Here is a 14,845-nt window from a genome sequence, read left to right on the forward strand (position 1 = left end):
AATGCTAGAAACAATTTCAAATATACCTGAAATCACAAATGTGAACACAATAGCACAAAAAGATCAAAAAGCATAGAGATGGAAAAGAAGATACACTCGGCAAACATTAGGCTGAGAAAGCTGGTGTGTAACTATAAAATATTAGATGAAATAGAAATTAAGGCAAGATGCATTATTAGGATAGGGTCACAATGTGACAAACTATTTACCAAGATGCAACAACTGAAATTACATGAACCAATCAAGTCTCTCTAACTATATAAACCAAAATCCCACAGATTTTTGAGAGAAAGAAATGATAAATACAACTATAGTAATAAAACTTCAAAGCATCACAGAGAGAGGGAACCCTCCTACAGACAGTGGGAATATAAACTAGTTTAACCATTGTGGAAAGTAATATGGAGGGTCCTCAAAAAACTAAAAACAGAAATACCATCTGACCCAGTAATTGCACCCTTAGGAATTCACCTGAAGAAAGTAAGATCCCTGATTCAGAAAGATATATGCAACCCTATGTTTATCACTACACTATTTACAACAGCCAACATATGGAAGCAACCTAAGTGTCCATCAGTTAGATGAATGAATAAAGAAGATGTGGTACAAATACACAAAGGAATATTATTCAGCCATAAAAAGAAAAGAAATCCTGCCATTTGCAACAACATGGATGGATCTAGATGGTATTATGCTCGGTGAAATAAGCCAGGTGGAGAAAGACAAGTACCAAATGATTTCACTCATTTGTGGAGTATTAACAACAAAGAAAAACTGAAGGAACAAACAGCAGCAGACTCACAACTCCAAAAAGGGACTAGCAGTTACCAAAGGGAAGGGGAGGTGGGTGGGGAGGGAGAAGGGGATTAAGGAGCATTATAATTAACACTCACAATATAAGTAGTCACGGGGAAGGAAGAAGTACAGCACGGAGAAGACAAGTACTGACTTTATAGCATCTTACTATACTGATAGTGACTACAATGGAGGGAGTGAGGACTTGATAATATGGGTGAATGCTGAAACCACAATGTTATTCATGTGAAACCTTTGTAAGATTGTGTATCAATGATATTTCAATTTAAAAAAAACTTCTAATCATTAAAACAATAACAAAGTAAAAAAAATGACAGACTGATAGAATCTTTTTGCAATACATAGTACTGAAAAAGATTACCACTCAGAAAATACAAAGGACTTCTAATAAATGAATGAAATAGACTGACAACATAATAGAAAAGTTAGGACACACACTGACCCTTCTTCCAAAAATGTGAAAACATGTTCAGCTTTGCAAATAATGAAGGAACTGCAAATAAAGCCACAATGAAGTACCATTTTCTGTCTATCCATTTGGCAAAAATAAGAAGTCTGACAATACCAAGACTGACAAGGATGTGGAACAGGATCTCTTTATCCACTGAGAGAGGGAGAATTGGCACCTTTACTTAAAGAGCAATTAGGCAATACCGACTAAGCTATAGGCCATGCCTGTGCTATATAATCCAGCATGACATTTTCTCGAAACTAGTTTACTGAAACTCAACCACATACTCACAAGGAATTGTATCTAATAATTTTAACTGCAGCACTGTTGGTAAAAGTGGAAGGAAGAAGAGAGAAAAAAACGAAACTGTCTCTGAGTATAAGAATAGATACTATGGTTTAATCATGTAAGGGAATACTAAACAATACTTAAGATTAATAAATTAGATCCATATATATCAACATGGATAAATCTTGAAAACAATATTAACAGGCAAAAAAGTGGCAAAAACGTATAATACAATTTATCAATCATGTATATTTGTTTATAGGCAGCTCTTATTTATAAAGATATATGTAGTGAAAATATAAAAACAAGCACAAATAATTAACAGAACACAACTTGTATTTATGGTAAAGATAAGGAAAGGGATAGATTAAGACTTCATAGCAATATCTGTAATAATTTTAAAGATTTAATAATTTAAATCTTTTAAAAGAGATTGGAAGCAAATATGGCAAAATGTAAACTGTTTAATCTTGGTGGCGGGCACATAACCATCTGTCAAATTACTTTCTATATATCGAATGTTTCATATACTAAAATATTTATTAAAAATTAACTAGTGAGTGATCAAGTATAGCTAATATTTACCATCTATTTTCTACTCGTTGGATCCCCCAAAGATCTAAACCATCTTCAGTAAGAGTTCCAGTCTTAAAAAAACAAAAAGCACACATTACAAAGTATTTATATTGAGGCCAAAATAAAAAATTATGAATAGCTATGAGACATATAAAATGGAATATTATATAGCTGTTAAAAAGGAAGCCAGTAAGATCTCTGTTTTTGATAGAGAATAACTTACGTGATGAATAAAGTAGGGAAAAGAGTACAGAACACTTCTTACAATATGGTTCTTCTATGCAGGGGTGGGAGAGGGGCATATGTGTAGAACAGATTACCTATTTATGTGCTTACATAATGAGAAAAACAGTGCAACATGCACCAAAATCAACCTATCAACCAACAAAGGATGCCTGCATAGAAAGTAGAGATCAGGGTATAAGGAGTCAAAGAGGGAAGAGGAACAAATTAAATGACACCAGGAGGAAGCAATCAACCAAATCCAGGATGTAAATGACCTGGTTTCTTCAGTATGATGATTGGGGATGAGGGGCAAGAAAAGTGACTGTTACAAATCAATTTTAAGCAAGGTAATCCTTACTTGTATTCTGACTAAAAATATAAACTAAAATTTTGAGACATTTTTAAAAGACAGGAAAATCTAAATATGAACTGTTTATTAGATAATACTAAGGAATTGATAACTTCGTTAAGTGTAGTAAGCAGTAATGGCATTGTGGAAATGATTTTTTAAAATACCTTTTATACTGAGGTATGTGGGTAAAATAACCTCTGAAGCTGCCAACTTCAAAACAAGGGGATAAAGGTTGACAAAATGTTGATAAATGTTAAAGCTGAGGGTTTATTATACTTGCATGTTTTCTATACTTCTGTCTACTTAAAAATTTTAATAGTAACATTTCAAAAAATACAAGCATAAGTGAAATTTCCTAAACAGATAAGTATGAAATGTACTCATGGGATATGAACCTTTATTAAAAGCAAGATATATCTCATTTTCTTCCTTTAATAATGAACAAGCATAAAAATCAAACTCCTTATCATATCAATTACCCAGAAAAACTTGACGGAAGATTTTTTTTGTCAAGGTTTAATTCTCAAAGTAAAACTTTTAGGATAACTAATTTCAGCTGAGTAAAGGAGAACCCTTTATAAGAGGCAAGTACAAAATCTGTCATTTCCACATAAAATAGGTGACCTTCATAATTATGAAACATACTCAGTAAAATCACAGAGCAAACACTAAACATATATGCTTAACATACTATAATTCCAGTAGATATGTTTGTATGGAACCTATTCTGTTGAAAACATTAAAGATCCAATCATCTTTACTACTACTACTATAAGATATAAATCTGGATATGAGTATTAGACAATTGCAGAGTGTAAGATAATAAGCAACATCCCAAGTATTAAAAATTGAAAAAAAGTGACAAGAAATACACAAAAGTGATACATGTGTCAATAAGCTGAAAAGGGAAAACTACAGGAACATCAGATATATACAAATTGGTTGATGAAGAATACACAAAATATTAATCTACAAAGCTACAAAGTAATCTTTAGGAGTGATTATGAAACTGAACCAACCTTGTCAAAGCAAACAAGATTCAGCTGCCCACAGATATTTATCCTTTGGGGACTGATACAGAAAATACCAATTTTTTTCAGTCTTCTTTGGGCATACACAATACCAGCGGTCATTGCAGCAGGAAGTGCTGGTGGCACAGTAATTGTAATGATATCAAGAGATTCAATAATTATTTCACCAGCTTCTACCTACAATTAACACAAAAATAAATGTTAGACTCCACAGTTAAATATTACTAACCTAACATGGATATTTCCTTAGTGAAAAATCTATAAACCATTTTCAGTTTTATACACAATAAGTGTGTAAAAACACACATTTACTTATATTAACCGCTTATAATTTTTTCCCTTTAGAGATTCTGCAAACAGAAAGCTCAATGAATTGTCAATGTTCTGTGGAATAACAGCTATTTTCAAGACAAACTCATTTTAATAGCTCTATACACTTCACACATGACACACTTCAAAGTTCAACAAACATTTCTCAGATATTGACTCTTACTACAAATATCACACAGTGCCAGTTTCTAAAGGAGATGGAAAAATTTGACAAGGTCCCTTAGAAGTATCTTCAATTAAGTAACTGCATGTAGTTTTAACACCATATACCCCAGAGGCTAAAAAAAAAGAGCAAATAACACTTTCACTGAGTATATGGTTGACCCTTCCTTTTTAAAGTCACAAGAGAGCAAGTAAAAGACCATCTAAGCCAGAGCCATTCAAAAAAACTTTCTGCTATGATGGAAATGTTCTCTATCTGTATGTTCTAATATAATACAGAGTCTCATATGGCTTTTAAAAGTTAAATTACTTCAAATTAATATTTTAGTTCTTCAGTCTCACTAGCCATATTTCAGACCTTCATATGCCATAATGCGATAATTAAGAATCCAACCCTATTGAGTCCCCTGTACATACCTTATTTAAAATGCTATTGACAATAGTATAGATAAACCCAACACCAGCCACTGCCACAAGACATAGTAGAAACAAGTAGGCATCTCTGTAGAGTTTGAAATCAGTTGGTTTGGGATACAATATTGAACGGACAAGCTGTCCTTTGGAAGTACTAAATCCTAAAAAAACAAAAAAAATTAAAAGAAAATGGCTATATTTTTAAAAGAAAATGAGAATTATCTCCCCAAATAGAATCTCTTTTTAAATATTCAGTAGGTATCAAATATGCTAAACCATTCAAGAAAAGATTAAATGTTTTCTACCTGTTCTAACTACTATGGCTTTGACAAGTTCTCCAGTGTAGAAACGAGTTTGAATAACAGTAGTCCCACAAAACAAAGTATGTCGCTTATGTATTTCTGGATTATATAATTCATCTTCCATTCCTTTTATGTTCACTGAAGGATTTGGCAAATTAGTCTTTGTCACTGGAACACTTTCTCCTTTAAAAAAAAACAAAATCCATGAACTAAAGCAGAAAAGTCAGTATCAAACACACAAATCTTGGACTGTTAAATATCCTAAATGTTATTATAGTATTTCAATAGTTACTAAGAGTTCTTACATGTGAATAACAGCTTATTCAATCAGCTTTTTGTCTACGAACTTCTTTGCCCCAGAATATCAACTATCATCTCCCACAATTCCTGAAAGTGATATTACTCAAAGGCAATAATTTGGAAATGACTCTGTCAAGTTTCAAGTAAGACTAAGTAGTTGCCATAGTTGTAGTACGCATGCGCGCGCGCGCGCACACACACACACACACACACACACACACACACACACACACACACACACACACACACACACAGAGAGAGAGAGAGAGAGAGAGAGAGAGTCAGTCAGGAAGAGAAAAGGTATGTGGGAAAAGAGAAAGAAAAATAAGCAGTACGGTAGTTCTCTCACTCAAACAATAATGAACAGCCAAATGCTTTTCAATGTTAAAATCTAATTCTCTGTAGCATTCACACTTCTGGCAAATGTGTGGAAATATTTTTCTGTGTGAATGTGGTTTAAGACCGGATTCTCTAACAGTTTGAAAACATACAGCAATCACTTACTTGCCAGACTGACTATGAAAATTAAAAATTCATGTGATAAAACGATATAAAGCTCTACCTTCAGAATATGAATTTCCAAAGGGAAATAAATAATTTTGAAGTCTACTTCTCTCCAATTTAAGAAAAATATAAAATCTTCATTCCCACTTGTTACATATCTACAGGGAAGCAAACATTCTTGCCTTTTCCCTTACTATAAAACATTTTCTCGAGTCAAGAGTAGCCAAAAGGATGTCAAGGCATGTAGTGAACTCCAGCAGACTGACTGACTATAATGCAGAAGTTGGTCCCCACAAGATTAAAAAAAAAAACAAAAAAAACACTTCAAGATCCATCACATGACATTCAAGAAGTAAAGGATACAAACAGCAGTAGCTAATTTTAAAATAACTTAATCAGTAATTACTGAATGCTATTATCATTATCAACAACTCATCTGATTGTTACTCATTTAGTTGAGGTTACCTGTTAACATGCTTTCATTTACAATGCAAGTCCCATTAATAAGTACTGCATCACAAGGCATAACAATCCCATTTAATGGAATGACCATAACATCTCCTGGCACAAGATCTGTAGAAAAGATCTCTTCTATTTCTGGATTAAAAGAAAGAAAAGTTTGAGAAGAATTTTCTTTAATTTTGAATAAAAACAGAGCAAATAGAAGTTCTACCTAAACATCACCTGATCTCAATAAGAAGGTAAAAGTGTAACAGAGCTAAATAGGAAAATCCCAATAAAGACTTCCAACAAGTAATATTTGTCCTTGCACTAACAGAGCATGGTCTTAATTGTGTCAGTCAGTCTGTCTCCTGATAAGATGCCAACTGTGCACCAGTGATGCCAAGTCCCCTGTGTCCAAACAGGTGGGTGGGCTTCAATATTCATTACTGCAGTTGAACAATTTTAGCCATCAGCCTAGACAATAAATCCATACATGAGATCTCCTTGCAACAGGTACACTCAATTTCCATAATCCCTTGGAAACAGAGTAATGAAAATTTTAGCATACTTTTTTACAGCATTTTTTTCTCACTGCCAATACTTACAACATGTAGTCTCAATGCCTCCTCAGTCTTAATATTTTAGACATTATTTTAATTTATAAAATAAACATTACAACATTTTATCTAGCTCATTATTTCTTCAGAAATCTATATATTATATTCAAGCTAGCTAAACAGTTTTTTAAAAGATCTTCCCAAGTAAAAGAAGGTTTTTCTACAGGATTGCCTTATATACAGGCAGCCTCTTTCTCCCCTTCTCCTTCACCCCCTTCCTCCTCTCCCAGGTTTAATACTATGCTCAGAAGTAGAGGTATACACGGGCTTGTAAACAAAACAAGTGAGGAAAAAACTATTGTTTGTGGAGTTCGTCTATAGAACAAATACTCTTTCCTTCCTAAAAAGAAACAAAGTAGTAGTTTACAAAGCTATGAGGAAACAATTTTTAAAGAATTCTAATGATCAGCACAAAGCACATATAGAAATTTTTATTTTTTAATAAGACTTTTTAAAAAATTTGACTCTTGTAAAGCTTTAATACCACTTGAAATTCAACTTCCCTTAGGTCTACCAGGAAACAAAACATCAATGATCTGTTAGACTATACAAAGGGGCTAAGGAAGACACAAACTGAATGGAACCTATGTCCGAGCAGCCTCCATACCTTCAGCAGCAGCAAAGGGGAAAGGGGTGAGGCACTAATAAGGTACACATCTAAGACTATTGGCTGACAGGTACTCCCAGCTAAAGTAGGAGATGACCACAAAGCACAGGGAAGGAAGCAACCTGCTAGGTCAAACTGTGTTATACTGAGCCACGACAATGGAGACTGGGTATTCTCAGTAAATCCAAGTGGCTCCTGCCCACAAGACCCATGATGCTATGATTCCTCCCCTTTATCTCCTTCAACATCTCACCAAACGTATCCAAAACTATCCTTCCCTACAATCCTGCTTCTCCTCCAGTGTTCTCAATGTAATTAAATGGCACCAACTCCATCCTCCCCAAGCTGACTCCACTCTATCTCCTTGCATCCAATGAATCTTCAAACCCTGTCCAACCACCACATTTAAGCATCTTTCAAACTCATCTCATTTCTCTCCATCTCCACAACACTGACACTTGATCCATTTCATACCTTCAATATTACTCCCCTCTAAAGCAGTCTGCGCATGGCAGCCACAATGGTTTTTCCAAAAAGGCAAACACAATCAGATCACTCCCCAATTTAAAATTCTTCAATGGCTTTTCATTGCCTTTTGGAATGAGTACAAATTCCTCAACATGCCTTAGAAGGCTGTCATTACCAAGCTGCTCCCTCTGTCACGCCAAATTTTTTTCAGTTATTACAGTGACCAAACTATATAATTTCCAGGCCTTAGAACCTTCTCTCCTTCTCACCCCCACCTTGCTACCTTTACAAATACATCTAGTTCAACCACTTATAAATACTTTTTCAGAGAGGTCATCCCTGACATCTACAGTAAATGAGCAATCTGTAATATATAAGTTCCCTGACCTCTCCTATCAGAGCATTTGTCATACTTTATTGTTACTGTTTATCATCTGTTTTTCCAACTAGACAGAAGTTCAACGATGGCAAGGATTGTATGTCCATCTTGGTAACCACTATTATCTCCAGGGCCTAGCAGAGTACATTGTAGGGGGAAAAAATATATAATTTTATGTAAGTGAATGAATTTGATACAAATTCACAGATGAGTACAAATCCAAAGGCTTATTTTTATTTCTTAAGGAATGGCTGTATATGTATAATACATTATTAGGCTTGTGCTTCACATCTTACTAGTGCTTAGTGAGTATCTTTTTAAATTTGTTTTTCCAAGAGTCACATGGAATTCTTACCTTCATCTACTCTGCAAACTGAAACTCTCACAGTACTATGAGCAGCCACCATGTCATGCAACATAATATATTGCTGAAATAGGAAAAAAAAAAAGTTAAACTAGCATAAAACTACTCTTCAAGATATTAACAAGGGTGCTATAAAATAGGTAGGTTAATACAGTAAATGCATATTACTCTGCCTTTAAAAATGTCAAGTCTGAAAGATTCAAAGATTATCCAATGTTTTAGCTCAACACAAAGTAAGAAGCACTTTAATGAGAAAGCCCTGAAAACAGCAGATCAGCCCTCCAGTATTCCAGTCTGTGATAAGGAACTATAGATCCCTACGGTCTCTAAACAGTCAAGTGGTTGTCTGACTCTAAAAAGCATCTGCTTTCTCCCACCTCAAAAAAAAGGAGTTGGGCATGGAGAAGTACATATTCTTTAATGAAAAATAACTGCACTGAACATTACTTTGTAACAAGTACTATTCTACACACCTTATATACTATTGTAAAAAATACAAATACAGTTGTGAAACCAGTAATAAATCAGGACTTACCTTTCTAATGGAATATAGGGAGCTTACAATTGATACTACAGACATAATCACAATGGCTAGAGCATAGTAGTAGTATTCATCAGTGCTCCACAGTATAACACTGAACAGCTGGAAAATGTAAAATGGGTTGAGAACCTAAAAAACAAGATTTTTAAGTCAGATTGAATCAGATGTTCATAACCATACAAATTTTCCACCTTTTTTTTAAACAAGTAACCCACAAGGTCCTTACTTAGAGAATAAGCTCTCTAGTACTCTAGGACAACACATATTACCCAAAGAGTAGGGCAAGATGTTAGCATACCACTATTTTTACCATTAAATCACTAGAATTTGTCTAAATAAGCCTAATTTAAATAATTTGCATCCATCTAGATTCATATGAAACCCAAATATAGATTCAGCCAGAAACAACTAAATGTGTGAATTTAGCCATTCTTCATACTGCTTTAGTAATAAAATACATTAACTTCCAATACTTACTGGACTACTAAAGGATACAAAACTTTTAATTAAATGTAACAAATGGTGACTTACGAACTCCACACACCAATTTATTTATAAGTTAGAGGTTCAGTGGACTCCAAAGAGAAGACAAATATGAGATAATGTTAACATTGCTTTGCTTTCTCTAAGGAAATTATTAAGGATTAAAACCTGAATTAAAAAAGACACAGCAGAGTCCTGCAACCTGACTTCTGGTTTACCCAAATTTCACAGTATTGCATCAATGTCATTACTAACCTCCCAATGTCTTAAAATTGATGCATCTGTATTTTTTTTGGTATCATTAATCTACAATTACATGAAGGACATTATGTTTACTAGGCTCCCCCCTTCACCAAGTCCCCCCCCACATACCCCTTCACAGTCACTGTCCATCAGCGTAGTAAGATGCTGTAAAATCACTACTTGTCTTCTCTGTGTTGCACAGCCCTCCCTGTGCCCCCTCACTCTATACATGCTAATCATAGTGCCCCCTTTCTTTTTCCCCGCCCTTATCCCTCCCTTCCCACCCATCCTCCCCAGTCCCTTTCCCTTTGGTAACTGTTAGTCCATTCTTGAGTTCTCAGATTCTGCTGCTGTTTTGTTCCTTCAGTTTTCCTTTGTTCTTATACTCCACAGATGAGTGAAATCATTTGGTACTTGTCTTTCTCCGCCTGGCTTATTTCACTGAGCATAATACCCTCTAGCTCCATCCATGTTGTTGCAAATGATAGGATCTGTTTTTTTCTTATGGCTGAGTGATATTCCATTGTGTATATGTACCACATCTTCTTTATCCATTCATCTACTGATGGACATTTAGGTTGCTTCCATATTTTGGCTATTGTAAATAGTGCAGCAATAAACATAGGGGTGCATCTGTCTTTTTCAAACTGGAGTGCTGCATTCTTAGGGTAAATTCCTAGAAGTGGAATTCCTGGGTCAAATGGTATTTCTATTTTGAGCATTTTGAGGAACCTCCATACTGCTTTCCACAATGGTTGGACTAATTTACATTCCCACCAGCAGTGTAGGAGGGTTCCCCTTTCTCCAAAACCTCGCTAACATTTGTTGTTGTTTGTCTTTTCCACGATGGCGATCCTTACTGGTATGAGGTAATATCTCATTGTGGTTTTAATTTGCATTTCTCTGATGACAAGCGATGTGGAGCATCTTTTCATGTGTCTGTTGGCCATCTGAATTTCTTCTTTAGAGAACTGTCTATTCAACTCCTCTGCCCATTTTTTAAAAATTGATTGATTGATTGATTTTGTTGTCATTGATCTACAATTACATGAAGAATATTATGTTTACTAGGATCCCTCCTTCACCAAATCCCCCCAACAAACCCCATTACAGTACTGTCCATCAGCATAGTAAGATGCTGTAGAATCACTACTTGTCTTCTCTGTGTTGCACAGCCCTCCCCATGCTCCCCCCAACATTATACGTGCTAATCGTAATGTCCCCTTTCTTTTTCTCCACCCTTATCCCTCCCTTCCCTCCCTTTCTCCCCAGTCCCTTTCCCTTTAGTAATTGTTAGTCCATTCTTAGGTTCTATAATTCTGCTGCTGTTTTGTTCCTTCACTCTTTCTTTGTTCCTATAGTCTTTGGGTTTGAGGTGAGTCTCTTGTAAGCAGCATAGAGATGGGTCTTGCTTTTTATCCATTCTATTATTCTGTGTCTTTTGATTGGTGCATTCAGTCCATTTACATTTAGGGTGATTATTGAAAGATATGTACTTATTGCCATTGCAGGCTTTAGATTCGTGGTTGCCAAAGGTTCAAGGTTAGCTTCTTTAGTATCTTACTGTCTAATTTAACTCACTTATTGAGCTGTTTTAAACACTGTCTGGTCATTCTTTATTTTTCTCCCTTCTTATTCCTCCTCCTCTGTTCTTTATATGTTGGTTGTTTTATTCTGTGCTCTTTTGTGCTTCCTTTAACTGCTTTTGTGGATAGTTGATTTTATTTTTTGCCTTTAGTTAGTATTTGGTTGATCTGCTTTCTTTGCTGTGATTTTATTTCTCTGGTGACATCTATTTAGTCTTAGAAGTGCTCACATCTAGAGCAGTCCCTCTAAAATACCCTGTAGAGGTGGTTTGTGGGAGGCAAATTTCCTCAACTTTTGCTTGTCTGGGAATTGTTAAATCCCTCCTTCATATTTAAATGATAGTCGTGCTGGATACAGTATTCTTGGTTCAAGGCCCTTCTCTTTCATTGCATTAAATATATCATGCCATTCTCTTCTGGCCTGTAAGGTTTCTGTTGAGAAGTCTGATGATAGCCTGATGGGTTTTCCTTTGTAGGTGACCTTTTTCCTCTCTTTAGCTGCCTTTAAAACTCTGTCCTTGTCCTTGATCTTTGCCATTTTAATTATTATGTGTCTTGGTGTTGTCCTCCTTGGGTCCTTTGTGTTGGGAGTTCTGTACACTTCCATGGTCTGATCGATTATTTCCTCCCCCAGTTTGGGGAAGTTTTCAGCAATTATTTCTTCAAATACTCTTTCTATTCCTTTTTCTCTCTTCTTCTTCTGGTACCCCTATAATGCGGATATTGTTCCTTTTGGATTGGTCACATAGTTCTCTTAATATTGTTTCATTCCTGGAGATCCTTTTATCTCTCTCTGAGTCAGCTTCTATGCGTTCCTGTTCTCTAGTTTCTATTCCATCAATGGCCTCTTGCATCTTATCCATTCTGTTTATAAATCCTTCCAGAGATTGTTTCATTTCTGTAATCTCCCTCCGGACTTCTTCCCTTAGCTCTTGCATATTTCTCTGCAGCTCCATCGGCATGGTTATGAGCTTTATTTTTAATTATTTTTCAGGAAGACTGGTTAGGTCTATCTCCTTCTCAGGGTTTGCCTCTGTGATCTTGGTCTGTATCAATTTCTTCTGCCTTTTCATGGCAATAGATATATTTGTGGGGAGCTGGCGCGTGTGTTGGGTAAAAGAAAGTCCCTTCTTGCCAGTTTGTGGCCTTCCTCTCCTGGGAGAACAGCGGCCTCTAGCAGCCTGTGCTGGGCAACTGCATGCAGATGGGGCTTCTGATCTTGCCCAGCTGCTACGGACTTTATTTAGCTCTGCAGTTGCTGTGGGCGTGGCCTGCCTCAGGCTGCTGCTCCAATATGGCAGAGCCGTGTCGGAGGGGGAACAGGCAGGAGGCTGTTTATCGCGGTGAGGGGCCTCCGCGCTGTGCTGCGGCGGTGTGGGCGCCCAGAGTTCCTCGGGATTCGCAGCTGCTGGGCTAAGTGTCCCAGGGCACTTCCGTCCAGCTGTGGGGACCCTGTCCCTTTAAGACTTTCAAAAAGCACTCGCTTTTCTTTGTCCCCTGGGCGCTGGCTGCGGGGGCCTGCTCACAGGTTTTACTGTCCTGTTTCCCTAGTTTCCAGCACCCCACACACGCACTGTGTGTCTGTACTCTGGTGTGGATGGCTAGGGCTGGGTGTTTAGCAGTTCTGGGCTCCCTTTTCCTCCCCGCTGCTCCGACTCCTCTCCTCCCGCCAGGAGCTGGGGTGAGAGGCGCTCGGGTCCCGCCGGGCCACAGCTTGTATCTTACCCCCTTCGTAAGGCGCTGGGTTCTCATGGGTGTGGATGTACTCTGGCTATTGTCCTGTGTCTTCTGGTGTCTCTTTTAGGATTAGTTGTATTTGTTGTATTTTCAAAAATATATATGGTTTTGGGAAGAGATTTCCGCTGCTCTACTCATGCCACCATCTTGGTTCTCTCTCCCCTCTGCCCATTTTTTTAATTGGATTATTTGCTTTTTGTTTGTTGAGGTGCATGAGCTCTTTATATATTTTGGATGTCAACCCTTTATCGGATCTGTCATTTATGAATATATTCTCCCATACTGTAGGATACCTTTTTGTTCTATTCATGGTGTCCTTAGCTGTACAGAAGCTTTTCAGCTTGATATAGTCCCACGTGTTCATTTTTGCTTTTGTTTCCCTTGCCTGGGGAGATATGTTCATGAAGAAGTTGCTCATGTTTATGTCCAAGATATTTTTGCCTATGTTTTTTTCTAAGAGTTTTATGGTTTCATGACTTACATTCAGGTCTTTGATCCATTTCGAATTTACTTTTGTGTATGGGGTTAGACAGTGATCCAGTTTCATTCTCCTACATGTAGCTGTCCAGTTTTGCCAGCACCATCTGTTGAAGGGACTGTCATTTCCCCAATGTATGTCCATGGCTCCTTTATCGTATATTAATTGGCCGTATATGTTTGGGTTAATGTTTGGAGTCTCTATTCTGTTCCATTGGTCTGTGGCTCTGTTCTTGTGCCAGTACCAAATTGTCTTGATTACTGTGGCTTTGTAGTAGAGCTTGAAGTTGGGGAGCGAGATCCCTCCCACTTTATTCTTCCTTCTCAGGATGATGCATCTGTATTTTTCAAAGCACTTCCAGATATATATATATATATGTGTGTGTATATATATATATATACATATATATATATACATACATACGTATGTGTATATGTGTGTGTGTGTGTGTATAGCCCCATTTTACTTCAAAATTAAATTAGATAATTAAAAAGAAATTACTCCAATTTTACAGATAAAGCAGCAGCAGAGAGAAAGGTTTTCTACTAAAAACCAAGCTTTCTAACTCCATATCACTACACTCTATTATGTTCTAAAGCAACATTACATGGCCACTCTCAGGAACTGATGGAAAACAATCTATTATTTCCACTCAAAGCATTCACCCAATACAGCTAACTCTTGATCTTTAGCCAAAAAATCAGAAGGAAGACTAGAGAGTCTAACACTGCTAGGCAAAATCACTACTCCCTTCCTTTACATGCACAACCTTCTATGGCACTGAGAACAGTCACGTCAATAACTACTGACACATTTTCTCCTAGCCTAAAGTACAAGTTCCTCAATATCAATCATCAAGTCATGTTTCATATTCCAAACTTCTGGTACAAATGTCTACTTTCTAATAATGTACTACAAAATACCACATGAATAAAATACGATAAATTGTTTAAAAATAAGATAAAAAAGAAAAGATAGGTGTATACATCTGTAAGATGGGGCAAGATTTTGACATACAACTTCCTGAGTCAAAAAAAAAAAAAAAAACTACAGGTAAGAAGAGCAAAAAATAGAATTCGTGCCTCATATCAAATTTACCGAGTATCATAAATCTTCCAAGTGGTAAAGATACCTCAAGACAAATGGT

General features: G+C 36.4%; 1 protein-coding gene across 6 annotated transcripts in view; it reads right to left on the reverse strand.

Annotated features, from left to right (window-relative positions):
- Positions 1–14,845, reverse strand: part of ATP13A3 (ATPase 13A3) — an 84,472-nt gene that overhangs the window by 39,192 nt on the left and 30,435 nt on the right. For all 6 annotated transcript variants that reach the window (XR_005034158.2, XM_036933181.2, XM_036933183.2 and 3 more), the window contains 7 exons: positions 9,166–9,300; positions 8,622–8,694; positions 6,217–6,348; positions 4,951–5,130; positions 4,649–4,806; positions 3,728–3,916; positions 2,141–2,202 (listed from right to left, as the gene is read on the reverse strand). Coding sequence is in view for 5 of the 6 variants with exons in the window: in XM_036933181.2 (XP_036789076.1) it covers positions 2,141–2,202; positions 3,728–3,916; positions 4,649–4,806; positions 4,951–5,130; positions 6,217–6,348; positions 8,622–8,694; positions 9,166–9,300 (929 nt within the window). In the remaining variant the exon portion in view is untranslated. The remainder of the gene's footprint in view (positions 1–2,140; positions 2,203–3,727; positions 3,917–4,648; positions 4,807–4,950; positions 5,131–6,216; positions 6,349–8,621; positions 8,695–9,165; positions 9,301–14,845) is intronic.

This window comes from Manis pentadactyla, chromosome 1, assembly GCF_030020395.1.
Source record: "Manis pentadactyla isolate mManPen7 chromosome 1, mManPen7.hap1, whole genome shotgun sequence".
Lineage (NCBI taxonomy): Eukaryota > Metazoa > Chordata > Mammalia > Pholidota > Manidae > Manis > Manis pentadactyla.